Source organism: Pelophylax lessonae (assembly GCF_965119305.1).
Source record: "Pelophylax lessonae genome assembly, chromosome: 8".
In the NCBI taxonomy this organism is placed as follows: domain Eukaryota; kingdom Metazoa; phylum Chordata; class Amphibia; order Anura; family Ranidae; genus Pelophylax; species Pelophylax lessonae.
This window is the reverse complement of record NC_138775.1, coordinates 86,371,779-86,386,632: the sequence shown is the minus strand read 5'-3', so window position 1 is coordinate 86,386,632 and position 14,854 is coordinate 86,371,779. Positions and strand designations below refer to the sequence as shown.

The window sequence follows — 14,854 nt, the reverse complement described above, 5'->3', positions numbered from 1 at the left end:
TAATCACAGCCATCTCTCACCTTTAAAGATTCCTGCAGAGCACGGGGAAGCCGCTGGAAACATTGCTGAACAAACCCACAGATAGCTGAAACTAACAGCTATTTGAATTTGCTACTGGAATGATGTCACCGCCCCCATCCCCCCCACCTGTGCAAACCAAGCCTCGATTCAGATCGAGCCTGGAAGGCACCGCCCCCCCACCTGTGTGAACCAAGCCTCGATTCAGATCGAGCCTGGAAGACACCAGGAAGCAGTGGAGTGGAGGGGAAGGACGTGGAATGGAACGCCATGCATCCCACAGCCAAACTAGAACCCAGGGAGAGATAAGTAACAAACAACAGGAGAATATACAAAAACAAACTGCTGCCATAGAATGTAAAGCAGGGTACATCACCACTTCCACGACCAGACCTTGGACCATACGGACACCGCGGCTGCACACATGATGGGGCGTATTAATGGGCCTCCCGCTAATAGCTGGGACGATTGGCCAAATGTCGCTTTGCCTGCCATTGGCCAGGTTTGTAAGCTCTTCCGGCAACTGACTCCACGCCCGTGTCCTACCCCGCTAATAGCTAGGGCGTGCTGGACATGAAGGGGACACCACTCGATCCAACGTGCAGACCGCCAGGCCTGAATCGGGAATCTTCATGAGGTAAGATTTGACTATAATCCTTTCAGGAGGAGGACAAAAAAGGAACACGGCCTCTGGCACGGAGTAAAAATTTATGGGAGTAGGGTCCTATGAGGTAGGAGGAGGCGGGACTAACCCACACGTAAGCTGCCATGGAGTCTGTCAGGAAAATTAGATTTTTAAATCTTTATATTTTGGAATGTTATATAGCAGAAAGTGAAAAATCTTGTTTTTTTTTTTAGAATTTTTTTTTTTTTTGTTTTTTAGTGCATCAAAAAAAAATTGCAGCAGTGATCAAATACCACCCAAAGAAAGCTCTATTTGTGGGGAAAAAAGGTCATCAATTTTATTTGAGTACAGCATCGCACGACCGCGCAATTGCCAGTTAAAGTAACACAGTGCCAAATCGCAAAAAATGGCCTGGTCATTAACCACTTTACCACCGGAGGATTTTGCTGTCTTACGTCCAGGCCACTTTTTGCGATTCGGCACTGTGCGAGTTTAACTGACAATTGCGTGGTCGTGCAGCGCCGTACCCAAACAAAATGTACGTCCTTTTTTTCCCACAAACAGAACTTACTTTTGGTGGTATTTGATCACCTGTGCGATTTTTACTTTTTGCGCTATAAACAAAAAGAGCGACAATTTTGAAAAAATAACAATATTTTTCACATTTTTTTATATGAAATTCCCCCCCAAAAAAATGTAAAAATCTAAATTTTTTTAAATTTTTGGCCAATTTGTTTTCTGCTACCTATGTTTGGTAAAAAAAAATCACAATAAGTGTATTTTGATTGGTTTGCGCAAAAGTTATTGCGTTTACTAACTAAGGGAAAGATTTCTGTAATTTTTGTTGTTTTTTTTTAACGAGTAATGGTGGCGATCTGCGATTTTTTTTTTGCGGGACTGCGACATTGCGGCAGACAGATCGGACCCTTGACTGACATTTTTGACACTTTTGTGTGTACCAGTGACATTACTACAGTAATCAGTGCTATAAATATGCACTGTTACTGTAAAAATGACACTGGCAGGGAAGGGGTTAATTTTATTGGAGAGGGAGGGGTTAATGTATGCCTGGTGCTTACTGACGTGTGGGGGGAGGTGACTGAGTGACAGAGGGACAGATTGCAGGTTCAGCTACGCTGAACCCTGAAATCTGTCACTGTCTGTCACTTAGGAGATCCGCCCGCTTTGTTTACACAAGCGGGCGGATCTCCAAACTCGATTCCCCGACGATCGGGGAAGGGCAGCGGCGATCGCCGCTGCTCCTCCCCTGGCCCGACTCCCGCAGTGAATGAATACAGCGGGAGCGAGCCTCCGGCGGCGCACATGCGCCGCCCACAAGGGGAGGAGACCAGCGACGTAGGTCTACGTCGCTTGACGATAACTAACCACTTTGCCGCAGTAGAGCTCGAGTGAGCGGTCGGCAAGTGGTTAAGGGGGAAAATCATTAGGTTCAGAAGTGGTTAAAATACCCATTAACTGCCTAAATATCTACCTATTTTGGTTGCTTTTATCCTAATGTTTCCAAAAACTAGCTCAATACCTGCCAAGTTATCAAACTATTTTCCCAAGAAATGAACGAATTCCAGCCAAGTTAGTTTGCTTTTGTTCTCATTTTCCTACAACCTGCCAAGTATCAGCTAGTTAGATTGCTATAGGCCTTACTTGGTACTTTGGTACTCTGTCTAAATATGGTCAGGTCCACAGACAGATGCCTCCAATGTGTTGACAGGTACTCATTAGGAAGGGTCTTTTTTATATTAACACTGCAAAGGGTTATGTGTACAACATATCTCCCCACCTGTTTATGGTACTAACATTTTTTTTTTTAGCAATATAAGGACTTATAAAAGTGTTTTTTTTTCAAACATACAGTTCTCTAAACTCAATCATTTTGTTCTACAGACAAAATGCGGTGCCTGTGGCAAAGGCATTCAGTGTCCAGAGGGATCAGATCTTGAGGTGAGTGTGCAATTAATTGTCTAAACTATCCCCCAGTAAACATTATTAAACTACATTTCATTACAGTATGAATAAGCAGCACATTACTCCGATCAGCTATAACATTATGACCCCTGACAGGTAAAGTGACCAACAATGATTATCTTGTTACAATGGCATCTGAAAGTGGGTGGGATATATAATGCAGCAAGTAAACAGGATGTTTCTGAAGCCGATGTGTTGAAAGCAGAAAAATGGGCGCCTTTAACAACCCTAACAAGGGCCAAAGTGTAATGGTTGGACAAATGGGTCAGAGCAACTCCAGTCTGCACTGGTCAGCACCGACCTAAAAGTGGTCCAAGAAAGGAAAACGGGTAACAGGGTCTTGGGTGGCCAAAACTTATTGATGCACATGGGGAGCGAAGGCTGGCCCTTGTAGTTTAATTCAATAGAAGAGCCACTGTAGCTCAAATTGCTGAAAAAGTTCATGCTGCTCCCGACATAAAGGTGTCAGAACACACAGTGCATCGCAGTTTGTTGCATATGTGGCTGCGTAGAGGCAGACCTGTCAGGGTGCACATACGGACCCATGTCCACAGTTAAAAGCACCTACAATGGGCACGTAAGCATCAGAACTGGACCACAGAGCAATAGCAGAAGGTGGCCTGGTCTGAATTTAAGAATGTTTTGAGGATCACAACAACAAGTTTGAGGTGTTGGCTTGTCCCCCACATTGATAGGGGAAAGGGTGAAAACCAGCGCTACGGATCAGAACTACCAGGCTTTTGGGGAATTAGGTTGCAGCCACCAACTGACCCCTAAGAAAAAACTTAGGGGCTAGGATATATAGTGTGGGGGTGAAGGGTTGGAAACGGCGCTACCTAGCGCATGTGCAAAGATGCGGGTGAAAAATAGAGGAAGAAAGTGCTTAGTGCATAATATATAGTGCAAATATTGTGTGGGTGTATATGACAACCGGCAAGTCACTGGCTAAAAAGGCAATATAAAAAGACAAAATAAAACCAATCGCCTAAAAATGACTAAAATGTGGTGATTTTGAGTAAATGATAGTGAAATAAATACTGGTGAACGATGTAGTGAAAAAATAAATAAATAAGTTGCTAATTGCAAAGTAGAGAGAATACTACAAATGCCTTCTTACTGGTATATCTCCAAAGGAGCCACAAGAGGTCGCACTTACCCTATATAACTGATAGTGTGAATAGGAGCCGAATAGGGTGTAAAAAAATGCCTCAAACCTTTTCCCAGAGTGTCCTCACGGACCGATGGATTGCATCTGGGTATAAAGGGGAGAAGACACCAAACCTCTTAGTGCAGTAGTAAAGGAGGATATACCAAATGGGTTGTAGTAACTCACGCTATAGGCAGCATCAGATCAGCTCAGACTCGTGCAGGCGACGCTGTGGAAGCTTCCGCGTTCCAACTGGGGCGAGCTGCGGACCGGAAGTGACGTCAGGTTCCGCCCTACGTACGTTTCGTCACAGGACGTCTACGGGAGCGGTCTAGACCTCCTTTACTACTGCACTAAGAGGTTTGGTGTCTTCTCCCCTTTATACCCAGATGCAATCCATCGGTCCGTGAGGACACTCTGGGAAAAGGTTTGAGGCATTTTTTTACACCCTATTCGGCTCCTATTCACACTATCAGTTATATATTGTAAGTGCTACCTCTTGTGGCTCCTTTGGAGATATACCAGTAAGAAGGCATTTGTAGTATTCTCTCTACTTTGCAATTAGCAACTTATTTATTTATTTTTTCACTACATCGTTCACCAGTATTTATTTCACTGTCATTTACTCAAAATCACCACATTTTAGTCATTTTTAGGCGATTGGTTTTATTTTGTCTTTTTATATTGCCTTTTTAGCCAGTGACTTGCCGGTTGTCATATACACCCACACAATATTTGCACTATATATTATGCACTAAGCACTTTCTTCCTCTATTTTTCACCCGCATCTTTGCACATGCGCTAGGTAGCGCCGTTTCCAACCCTTCACCCCCACACTATATTGTCCCCCACATTGTCCAGGTTTCAATCCATTTTAGCATCTGTGGGACGTGCTGAAAAAAACAAGTTGTCCGATCCATGGAGGCCTCACCTTGCAACTTACAGGACTTAAAGGATCTGCTACCGAAGGCTTGGTGCCAGATACTACAGCATACCTTCAGTGGTCTAGTTGACCCAAAATCCATCAGCTCCTAAGGGGGTAGCACTACATACAGTACAGCCAGAAATTGAGGAATCCTCAAGTTTTCCTGTTCTACAGTTTCCAGGGGAACCCATGGTTCCTTGCCCTATCCCACTTTATCATTCCAATAAAAAACCCCAAAAGAACCCCTAAACTGTTTTCTGAGCCAGTGGAAGAATGAAGAAAATGTTGTGTGCCTGGCTGTGTGTGCTCAAAGGGCTCAAATTGGACTGTATTCATCAGCAGCTTCCGCTGGGTTGCACAACACACATATAGTGGAGAACTAAAGGTAACATTTTTCTTTTTGATAGTGTAAGGGAGGATTATAACCTCTGTTAGATTTTTTATTTTTGTTTTGTTTTTTATGTTCCTGTCCCATAGCTAAAACAGGAAAGTAAGAAGAAATCCCTCCTAAGTGAGGGAAACTCCAGTTGTCATCAGGACCATCAGAACCCATCTTTAGAGATGTATGGGGAACTGACAGCTGTGTCTCCGCACACAGCGCGGAGACACAGCTGTCGTCATCCTGCTCAGCGGCTCGATCCCCCACTGAGAAAAGCGGAGTCCGTTTGACGGACATAGTGTGTGAAAGGAGCCTTAAAGCCATGAGAAAAATATTATTTTGCATTGTAAAAAAACATTATCAACACATCTTTTTTTTTTTTTTTTTTTTTTTTTTCAATTTTTCCAGGAAAAAAATGAAAATGGCTTTGAGAAAGAGAAAAAAATAGAAAAAATGTTTTTTTTCCTAATTTTTGGGATTTTTTTTTTCCCAGGCCTTTCCATCTCTATCCAAAACAAAAGTTTTGCCTTTAGTTATACTTTAAAGTGTTACAGAAAAACAGTCTGTGTTGGGAACATGATAAAAAAGATCGAAGGAGGATGCAGATGAGATGACCAATGAATAAAAGCTTGGTTTATTGTTTAAAAAAGGACCACAATGTACATAACACCCTGGGTCCAGAGTCAGGCAGGGGCACTGTCAGGGATGAAGGACGGATGGCCAGTTGCCAAACACCGTGTGCTGGGATGGAGAGAAGCTTCGCTGGAGCCAGCCGACACGAGGATAAGCTGTCATTGCGACGCTCCAAGCCCTAGTGCGGTATCCGGAAGAGAATCACTAGCCTTGCAGGAATCAGGGTGAAACGCAAGTGTCCTCCGTTGCCATGAGCATTGTGGTCCTTTTTTAAACAATAAACCAAGCTTTTATTCATCAGTCATCTCATCTGCATCCTCCTTGGATCATTTTCATCATGTTCCCATGCGCCACCTACACGTTGCAAATTGTCCTAGCACCTCATCCCATGCTTTATTGGCTGGCAGCATATGAACATCGATTGTGGCCCATTGCACACCATCTATCCTCTACGCCTTAGGAGCGCCTGGATATTCCTTGTTTTTGTGTAAGCAGTAAAGTATGCTTGTTATCAGGGCAGCCATCAGAAATTGTGGGGCCCCTTACACAGCTTTATGCCTGTGCCCCCCTGGGCCTGACCACCAACATTCCCCAGGGCTCGCCCACTGGCTGTCCCACCTAATCCCCCCACGAACAATAATAGTGAGTCCTTCAGTGCACACTCTTGTTTTAACACTCTTAAAACGTGATATATGAAAATGAAAAGTGTATTCCAAGTCATCAGTGCTTTCAAGATTGAACAGTAAGCATATATATTTTGCCCAAAAATCAGCTGACTAAATCCATCAGCTGTACGCACTCAGTCCCCCCTCACACATGTACGCACTCAGCCCCCCTCACATATGTACGCACTCAGCCCCCCTCACATATGTACGCACTCAGCCCCCCTCACATATGTACGCACTCAGCCCCCCTCACATATGTACGCACTCAGCCCCCCTCACACATGTACACACTTAGCCCCCCTCACACCTGTACGCACTTAGCCCCCCTCACACCTGTACGCACTCAGCTCCTCCCCTCACACATGTACACACTCAGCCCCCCTCACACATGTACGCACTTAGCCCCCTCACACATGTATGCACTCAGCCCCCCTCACACCTGTATGCACTCAGCCCCCCTCACACACGTACGCACTCAGCCCCCCTCACACATGTACGCACTTAGCCCCCTTCACACATGTACACACTTAGCCTCCCTCACACATGTACCCACTTAGCCCCCCTCACACATGTACAGACTTAGCTCCCCTCACACCTGTACACACTCAGCCCCCCCTCACACCTGTACGCACTTAGCCCCCCTCACACCTGTACGCACTCAGCCCCCCCTCACACCTGTACACACTCAGCCCCCCTCACACCTGTACGCACTTAGCCCCCCTCACACCTGTACGCACTTAGCCCCCCTCACACCTGTACGCACTTAGCCCCCCTCACACCTGTACGCACTTAGCCCCCTCACACCTGTACGCACTCAGCCCCCCTCACACATGTACGCACTCAGCCCCCCTCACACATGTACGCACTCAGCCCCCCTCACACATGTACGCACTCAGCCCCCCTCACACATGTACGCACTCAGGCCCCCTCACACATGTACGCACTCAGGCCCCCTCACACATGTACGCACTTAGCCCCCCTCACACATGTATGCACTCATTCCCCCTAACACATGTACGCACTAAGCCCCCCTCACACCTCTATGCACTCTAGGGATAGCCTGATATGTTTTTTTCAGGACCGATACCGATACAGATATTTTGGTCACAACGTATCGGTATTGGCCAATATGGGCCGATAATTTGTACTTTTAAAGTTTTGAAAAATGAAGACAATTTTTGACACAAATCTGGTACTGAACATGTTCATTTTTGTTTAATGCTTAATGGCTGGCTGGCACCCTATGGTGGGTGGGTGGCTGGCTGGCTGGCACCCTGTGGTGGATGGCTGACACCCTGTGGTGAGTGGTTGGCTGGCACCCTGTGGTGGGTTGTTGGCTGGCAGCCTGTGGTGGATGGCTGGATGACACAGGGGCTGTGGGTGGCTGGCTGGTACAGGGCCTGTAGGGGGCTGGCTGGTACAGTGCCTGTGGCTGGCTGGTACAGGGCCTGTGGGTGGCTGGCGGTCTGGCACCCTGTCTGTGGGTGGCTGGCTGTCTGGCACCCTGTCTGTGGGTATCTGGATGTCTGGCACCCTGTGGTGGGTGGGTGGCTGGCTGGCTGGCACCCTGTGGTGGGTTTGTGGCTGGCACAGGGGCTGTGGGTAACTGGCCGGTACAGGGCCTGTGGGTGGCTGGCTGGCTCGCTGGTACAGTGCCTGTGGCTGGCTGGCTGGTAAAGGGCCTGTGGATGTGGGTGGCTGGCTGGCAACAGGCTGCTGTGGGTGGATGTATGGCTGTGATACACTCCCGCGGCAAGAAGGCAGAATGATGTCACAAAAATATCGGCAGTTCCGGGGCCGATACTGATATATCGGGGAAAGTGCATATTGGCCGCCTATATATCAGCCTTGCCGATAATCGGTCTATCCCTAATGCACTCTTTCCCCCTCACACCTGTATGCACTTAGCCCCCCTCACACATGTACACACTCAGCCTCCCTCACACCTGTATGCACTCATTCCCACTCACACATGTACGCACTCAGCCCCCCTCACACCTGTATGCACTCATTCCCCCTCACACATATACATATACAGACACAGACACACACACACACAGACAGACACACACAATCCCCCCCCTTTAACTTGTACAACAGCCCTTACTTGTAAGGTGGTCTTCCTAGTCCCAGGCGACTGGGTCCCTTACAAGTGTTTGGGCTGTACCCCCTTGATGGCGGCCCTGCTGGTTATACTCATTGTGGAACCTAAGGAGTAATCCTCTGCTTTGTGTAAAAAGGCTGTTTGATCCTGTCTTTACTGATCCTCCCCTCCTTTCACTGACCCCTGATAATTTCCTGATAACACAGTGTCTTTTAAGTCAGGCTGCACATCTTCAGTTTGGTGTGTTTTGCTAGAAGGGTTTTTTTTTTTCTTGGGAGGTTGCATCTGATCAGCACAGGGCCAATTGGAAACCATCCAGACAGAGGGTCAGGGGTCATGCAGTCTCATAGGACAGTCAGAAATCTCCTCCTACAAGCTTTAACCGGTGCTTGGCTGAACACTGATAGAAGTCACAAGACTACTATATACTGCTGATGAGAAAAGGTAACACTTTAATTAGCAGGGGAGGTAACAGGGAACCAAGCTTGTCTCTGAGTTATTTGTGATAAAGTAACATAAAAAGTCCAATGTACATGTGAGTAACCAGTATATATTTTCCACACAGGAACCTTTGGGTTCAGGAATATGTATCTACAAAAGGAGGAACAATCAGGTGGTGGGCTGCAGATTTAATTGTATCTTCACAAAAGTTGTAAGTACATTGTTTTCAGTTTGAGAATTAAATCTAAAAATGTATATTCAGCAAAAAACTTTGATTATCAAGATTGACTATTTACCATTTAAATGAGATGTTTTTTCATGTCTGAAACAGTCTGGCTAGTGACATTGCCCATCATAGTGATGGGCCAATATGAATGTGTGGAGGCAGGCCTAAGCAGCAAGCTCCCACAATACATAGAAGTGTTCGAACACTACCTGTCAGAATGGTCCAGTTTTTAGCCATCACAAGAAGGTTTTGTAGAGTGCTGCAAATAGGATGCAGGTACCTCTAAGTGCCTACCATTTGTATCTGTAGCAGTTTTCCTCTCTTTTCTCCTGTCTGTCTAAATGTATCAATAGACATAACTTGATAGTCACCTGATATGGCCAGATCTCATGTACACTATAAAAGTAATGGGGCGCCTGCCTTTCCACACACATCAACTTTAATGGTATCCCAGTCCTAATCTGTAGGGTTCAATATTGAGTTGGCCCACCCTTTGCAGCTATAAGAGCTTCTAATCTTCTGGGAAGGCCGTCCACAAGGTTTAGAAGTGTGACTATGGGAATGTTTGACTATTCTTTCAGAAGCGCATTTGTGAGGTCAGGCACTGGTGTGGGTGAGAAGGTATGGCTCGCAGTCTCCACTCTAATTCATCCCAAAGGTGTTCTTTCGGGTTGAGTTCAGGACTCTGTGTAGGGAAGTCAAGTTCCTCCACCTCAAACTCACTCATTCATGCCTTTATGGACCTTGCTTTGTGCACTGGTGCGCAGTCATGTTGGAACAGGAAGGGGCCATCCCAAACTGTTCCCACAAAGTTGGGAGCTTGAAATTGTCCAAAATGTCTTGGTATGCTGACACCTTAATAGTTCCCATCACTGGAACTAAAGGGCCAAGCCCAACCCCTGAAAAGCTACCCCAAACCATAATTCTCCCTCCACCAAATGATTTGGAGGGGTCCTGACCTTAACCCGATAAAATACCTTTGGGATGAATTAAAATGGAGACTATGAGCCAGGCCTTCTCGTCCACATCAGCGACTGACCTCACAAATGTGCTTCTGGATAAATTGCCAAACATTCCCATAGACACACTCCTAAACCTTGTGGACAGCCTTCCAGAAGAGATAAAGCTGTTATAGCTGCAAAGGCTGAGCCAACTTATTATTAAACTGGACTAAGACTGGGTTGCCATGAAAGTTCATGCGGGTGTAAAGGCAGGTGTACCAATACTTTTGGTTATATGGTGTATGTGGACCCTATACAACTCTGCAAGCTAACCACCTTAACACCTGTCCCATTTGCTCTTGTTACACCTGATAGTAAGTTTTGCTGGTTTCTCTCCGCTCCTAAACCCCTCCCCTATCCTTTTACTGTAGATGAAAATAAATGGATTGTCTGTGATGACACTGCTTCATTTGGTTGCCTGAGGGCAGACTTGATCATACATGCATCTCCACCCAGCCTTAATGCTCTATCAAAAGTCTTTATTTTCTCATGTATAAAGACATATGTATGTGTGTTTTTATTAATTTTACTCGTTTGCATAACACCACCATATCCTATAGAGCAGAGATTCCCAAACTACGGCCCTGCAACTGTTGCAGAACTACACATCCCATGAGGCATTGAAAAACTGACATTCACATACATGACTGTAGTTCCTGAACAACTGGAGGGGTGTAGTTTGGGAATCCCTGCTATAGAGTTTATAAGGAACCAAACGGTCTCTGCCCCCAAATGAGACTGCAGTCTAATGTGACTACCTCTGTAACTTCTACACATGCACACTATACAACCAGGTTAAGATCGGTGCCTGTTAGCCCGTTAGTATGTGGCTTGTAGAAGAAAACCGGAACAGATGGAGGAATCCAGAGGAAGCACAAGGAGAACATACAACTCAGTGATATACTTCACTTTATGTTACAATGATCATCATTGATATAAAGAATACATGTTTTTTTATATCTATGGATCCTCTTCGTGTAAATAAAAACAGATGCAAACAGTTAAAAGGCTAACTGCATGTAACTTAGTTATTTATTTTGTGTGTGCTGCTGACAAGTAAAATTACATGTTGGCTGCCTATGTTTCTATAAGACTCTGGTGTTAAAGAGTAGCTCCACTTTTGTTGAGAGACATTAATTTCCCTCTGGGTGATCAATGCACATTGGAGGGATTTTAACAAACTTTGTTGCAAATCCCTACCTTTTTGTTATTCTGAAGGAATAGCAGTTTGACCGTCTGTGTCCAAGTGCTAAGTGAACCTGTATGGGAGTGGTTATATAATTTGCAATCATCTGCTGCACCTGCAGGACTCTAATGTGGAAACCAGCAGGTTCTGCATCCCTTTAGATGAGATTTCCCTTTGGGAGTATTACACCAAAAATTACATTTTTGTTGCACAGGATGCTCAAAATATGACTTGTATCTTAGTGCAGACTTCTGGGAAAATCAGTAAGCCAAATCACACAAGCAGGAAATTACATTTCGGGGGGATATTCTGTACACCAACTGTATACAAAACGCCTCCAGGTAGCCATGTTGCATTGCATTTTACAGAAAATTACAGAGCTGCAGATTGAAAAGGAAAGGTAATTTCTAATAACATTCAATGACAATATGACTTGTCACAATTGTATACGCTATATTATTTTTTTTTTTTATATGCTAATTTGTTTTCCCCTTTATGGAAATACTGCAAAAATCTATGGTTTCACCTGATTGTTGTAACCATTATGTAGCCACATGATGATGTAACATACCCACTAGAGAGTCTTCATTGATTGGGATAAGCAAAAATCTGAACACTTTGCTGGTTTCCAGATTGTTATCTTAGGGTACTGGAGTACTCTGCATGGGGTGATGCTGAAAGTGTGTGCATTGCAATTTGCGTGTTATGCCCAGAGATGTATAATAACTAAGTAGAACTACTTCACTACTGTACTTAAGTACCAAAAGGCGGTATCTGTACTTTCCTGGAGTAGAATTTTTTTCTCCTACTTCCACTTTTACTTCACTACATTTCTTCAATGATTTCAGTACTTCTACTCCGATATTTTTTTTTGTGCTGCATAGTTCCTCGTTACAATTATAAAAATTACCACCGCCAGAACAGTAGATGGTAGGTTTCATGAAGCTCAAAACATGTGTATTATCAGCGCATACAAAAATAAATGCTACTGTATGTATAAATAAAAGCTGCATTTGAAATGATAAAAAACAGTATGATGTTAAAACTTTTGACTTCTTTCTTTAATAACTACATAACACAGTACTTGTACTTTTACTTTCAGTACTTGAGTAGCAATTTTGTTTTCAAAACTACCGGTACTTTTACTTTCAGTACTTGAGTAGCAACATTTTAAAAAAAACTACTTGCAATACTTAAGTACAAAAAATGTTGAATACTTTAGTACTTCTACTCAAGTCACTTTTTGATCGAGCACTTCCACTTCTACTCAAGTCACTTTTTGATCGAGCACTTGTACTTTTACTCAAGTATGGGTTTTGAGTACTTTATACAACTCTGGTTATGCCTAGTACACACAATCAGAAAATCGGATGAAAAATTCTGCTTTTGGAGCGATCTGAATTAGTACACATTTTTCAAGAGCTAATCACAATAGTTCATGCAAAATTATCTGAAGGAACAAACACAAACATTTTTCTTGTACGATACCAGAATGTACGATTTCTTATTAAGAAAGTACAGTATTCATCCGAAAAAAAATCAGAAACAAAAGAAAACATTACATACAACACATTACATCACTTCCGAAGTTGTATTCTGTTGAAGTTTTGTAACTTTAGTAACTTCTTCATTTTTGATATGAGACAAGCATGCAAAAATAAAAGGATGATCATTCTTTCAATATTTTCATCATGTATACGGCGCTTTTACTTCAATCGTTGAAGTTTTGACAGATTGCTTATTCATTGTATCGAATGCTTGAATTGCCCTGGTTTGTGTCAGGTTTATTATAATGGATGACAGTTTTTAAGAGAGCAAACATTTGATGAAGGAAAAGGTATCTTCGGTATCTGGTTGGATAAAATCAGTAAGGCTGGGTTCACACTAATGCGAAGTGGATGTGGGTTTTTTCCGCATCCAATTCGCATGACAGTAGAGTGTGACCAGCTCTCAATAGAGCCGGTTCACACAGCTCCGGGGCAGTCGCGGTCTGCACTGGAAAAGGATTCTGTGTGTCTTCTGGTCCATTTCAGGTCTGAATTCAGGCAACCATTCGGATCTGATTCACACCTGAAATGGAGAACAGGGACTCCCCGGACCCCCTGCTGTAAACCACGGCAGCTAGTTGGTGTGAACCCAGCCTAACAACCACTGCTACAGACAATTGGGCCCCAGTAAACAACCAACTTTCCCCCTCCCCTCGGACTGATCACCTGTACCATCACTGCCAAACACTGATGTGAGCGAATCAGTGGACTACAATGAGCTTCTGAGAACTTCTCAGCCTCAGAGGTTTGTTAAATGACTCGACATTGTAAAATACAATAAAGATTATTGTATCTCGGCAGTAAGGCAGGCATCAATGTATTCAAAGCTCCAAGGTGCCAGATGTCCAAAATACAAATAATAGGAGATTATGGATACAAACATTTTCTGATATACTTTGCATTTTTTTTTCCAGACTCCCCAGTGCTGTATGGGGTATTATGGACATCAGTGTCTCTTGTGTCCAGGAGGTCTAAACAATTCTTGCTCTAATAATGGAAGGTGCCAGGATATGATTGCAGGCACTGGAGAATGTATCTGTAAAGAGGGTTTTCATGGAACTGCGTGTGAAACCTGTGAAGCTGGAAGATATGGGGCTGACTGCCAATCAGGTGATGTTAAATATTGGTTTCTCTGACAGTATGAACATATTTGACAGATCTTACTTTTATATGTAGATCATTAGGCCTCATTCATACAAGGTTACTACGGTATACACCCATGCAAGGGCCCCGTTTGCCCACGTGGAGATGCACAGGTGTTCCTGAGAAGTCATTTCATATCAGTTGGGATGCAGTGACTGCACGCACAGACCCTTCTCCCAATTTGACAGCCGTGTGGTTGTGGTTGCGTGTCCCAATTAACATTAATAGGACTATCTGCACAGCCCTCGCACTGGTGTATGCTTATGTACGCCTGTGTGAATTAGGCCTTAACCACTTGACCTCCGGAAGGTTTACCCTCTTCATTAACCAGGCCACTTTTTGCGATTCAGCACTGTTACTTTAACGGACAATCGCACGGTCAAGCAACGTTGTACCCAAGAAAATTTTATGCCATTTTTTCCCCACAAGTAGAGCTTTCTTTTGATTGTATTTGATCACCACTGTGTTTTTTGTTTTTTTTTGCGCTATAAACAAAAAAAGAGCGACACTTCTGAAAAAAAATGGCAGCAATCAGCAATTTTTAGCGGGACTGTGACATTGCGTCGGACAGATCGGACACCTAACTGACATTTTTGACACTTTTGGGGGGACCAGTGACATTACTACAGTAATCAGTGCTAAAAATGTATACTGTTACTGTAAAAAAACAAGACAATTTTGAAAAAAACAAAACAATATTTTTTACTTTCTGATATAAAACATATCCAATAAAAGAATTAAAAAAATCTAATTTCTTCATAAATTTAGGCCAATATGTATTCTGCTACATGTTTTTGGTAAAAAAAAATCCTGAATGTAATAGTGTTTTTT

At 43.8% G+C, this 14,854-nt stretch overlaps 1 protein-coding gene across 1 annotated transcript in view; it reads left to right on the top strand.

Moving 5' to 3' along the window:
• The window catches only part of STAB1 (stabilin 1), a gene marked incomplete at its 3' end in the record, with an annotated part of 476,721 nt that overhangs the window by 193,605 nt on the left and 268,262 nt on the right, over window positions 1-14,854 (top strand). The window contains exons 35-37 of the mRNA XM_082266286.1: window positions 2,546-2,602; window positions 9,045-9,131; window positions 13,795-13,990. Of these exons, the coding sequence (XP_082122412.1) occupies window positions 2,546-2,602; window positions 9,045-9,131; window positions 13,795-13,990 (340 nt within the window). The remainder of the gene's footprint in view (window positions 1-2,545; window positions 2,603-9,044; window positions 9,132-13,794; window positions 13,991-14,854) is intronic.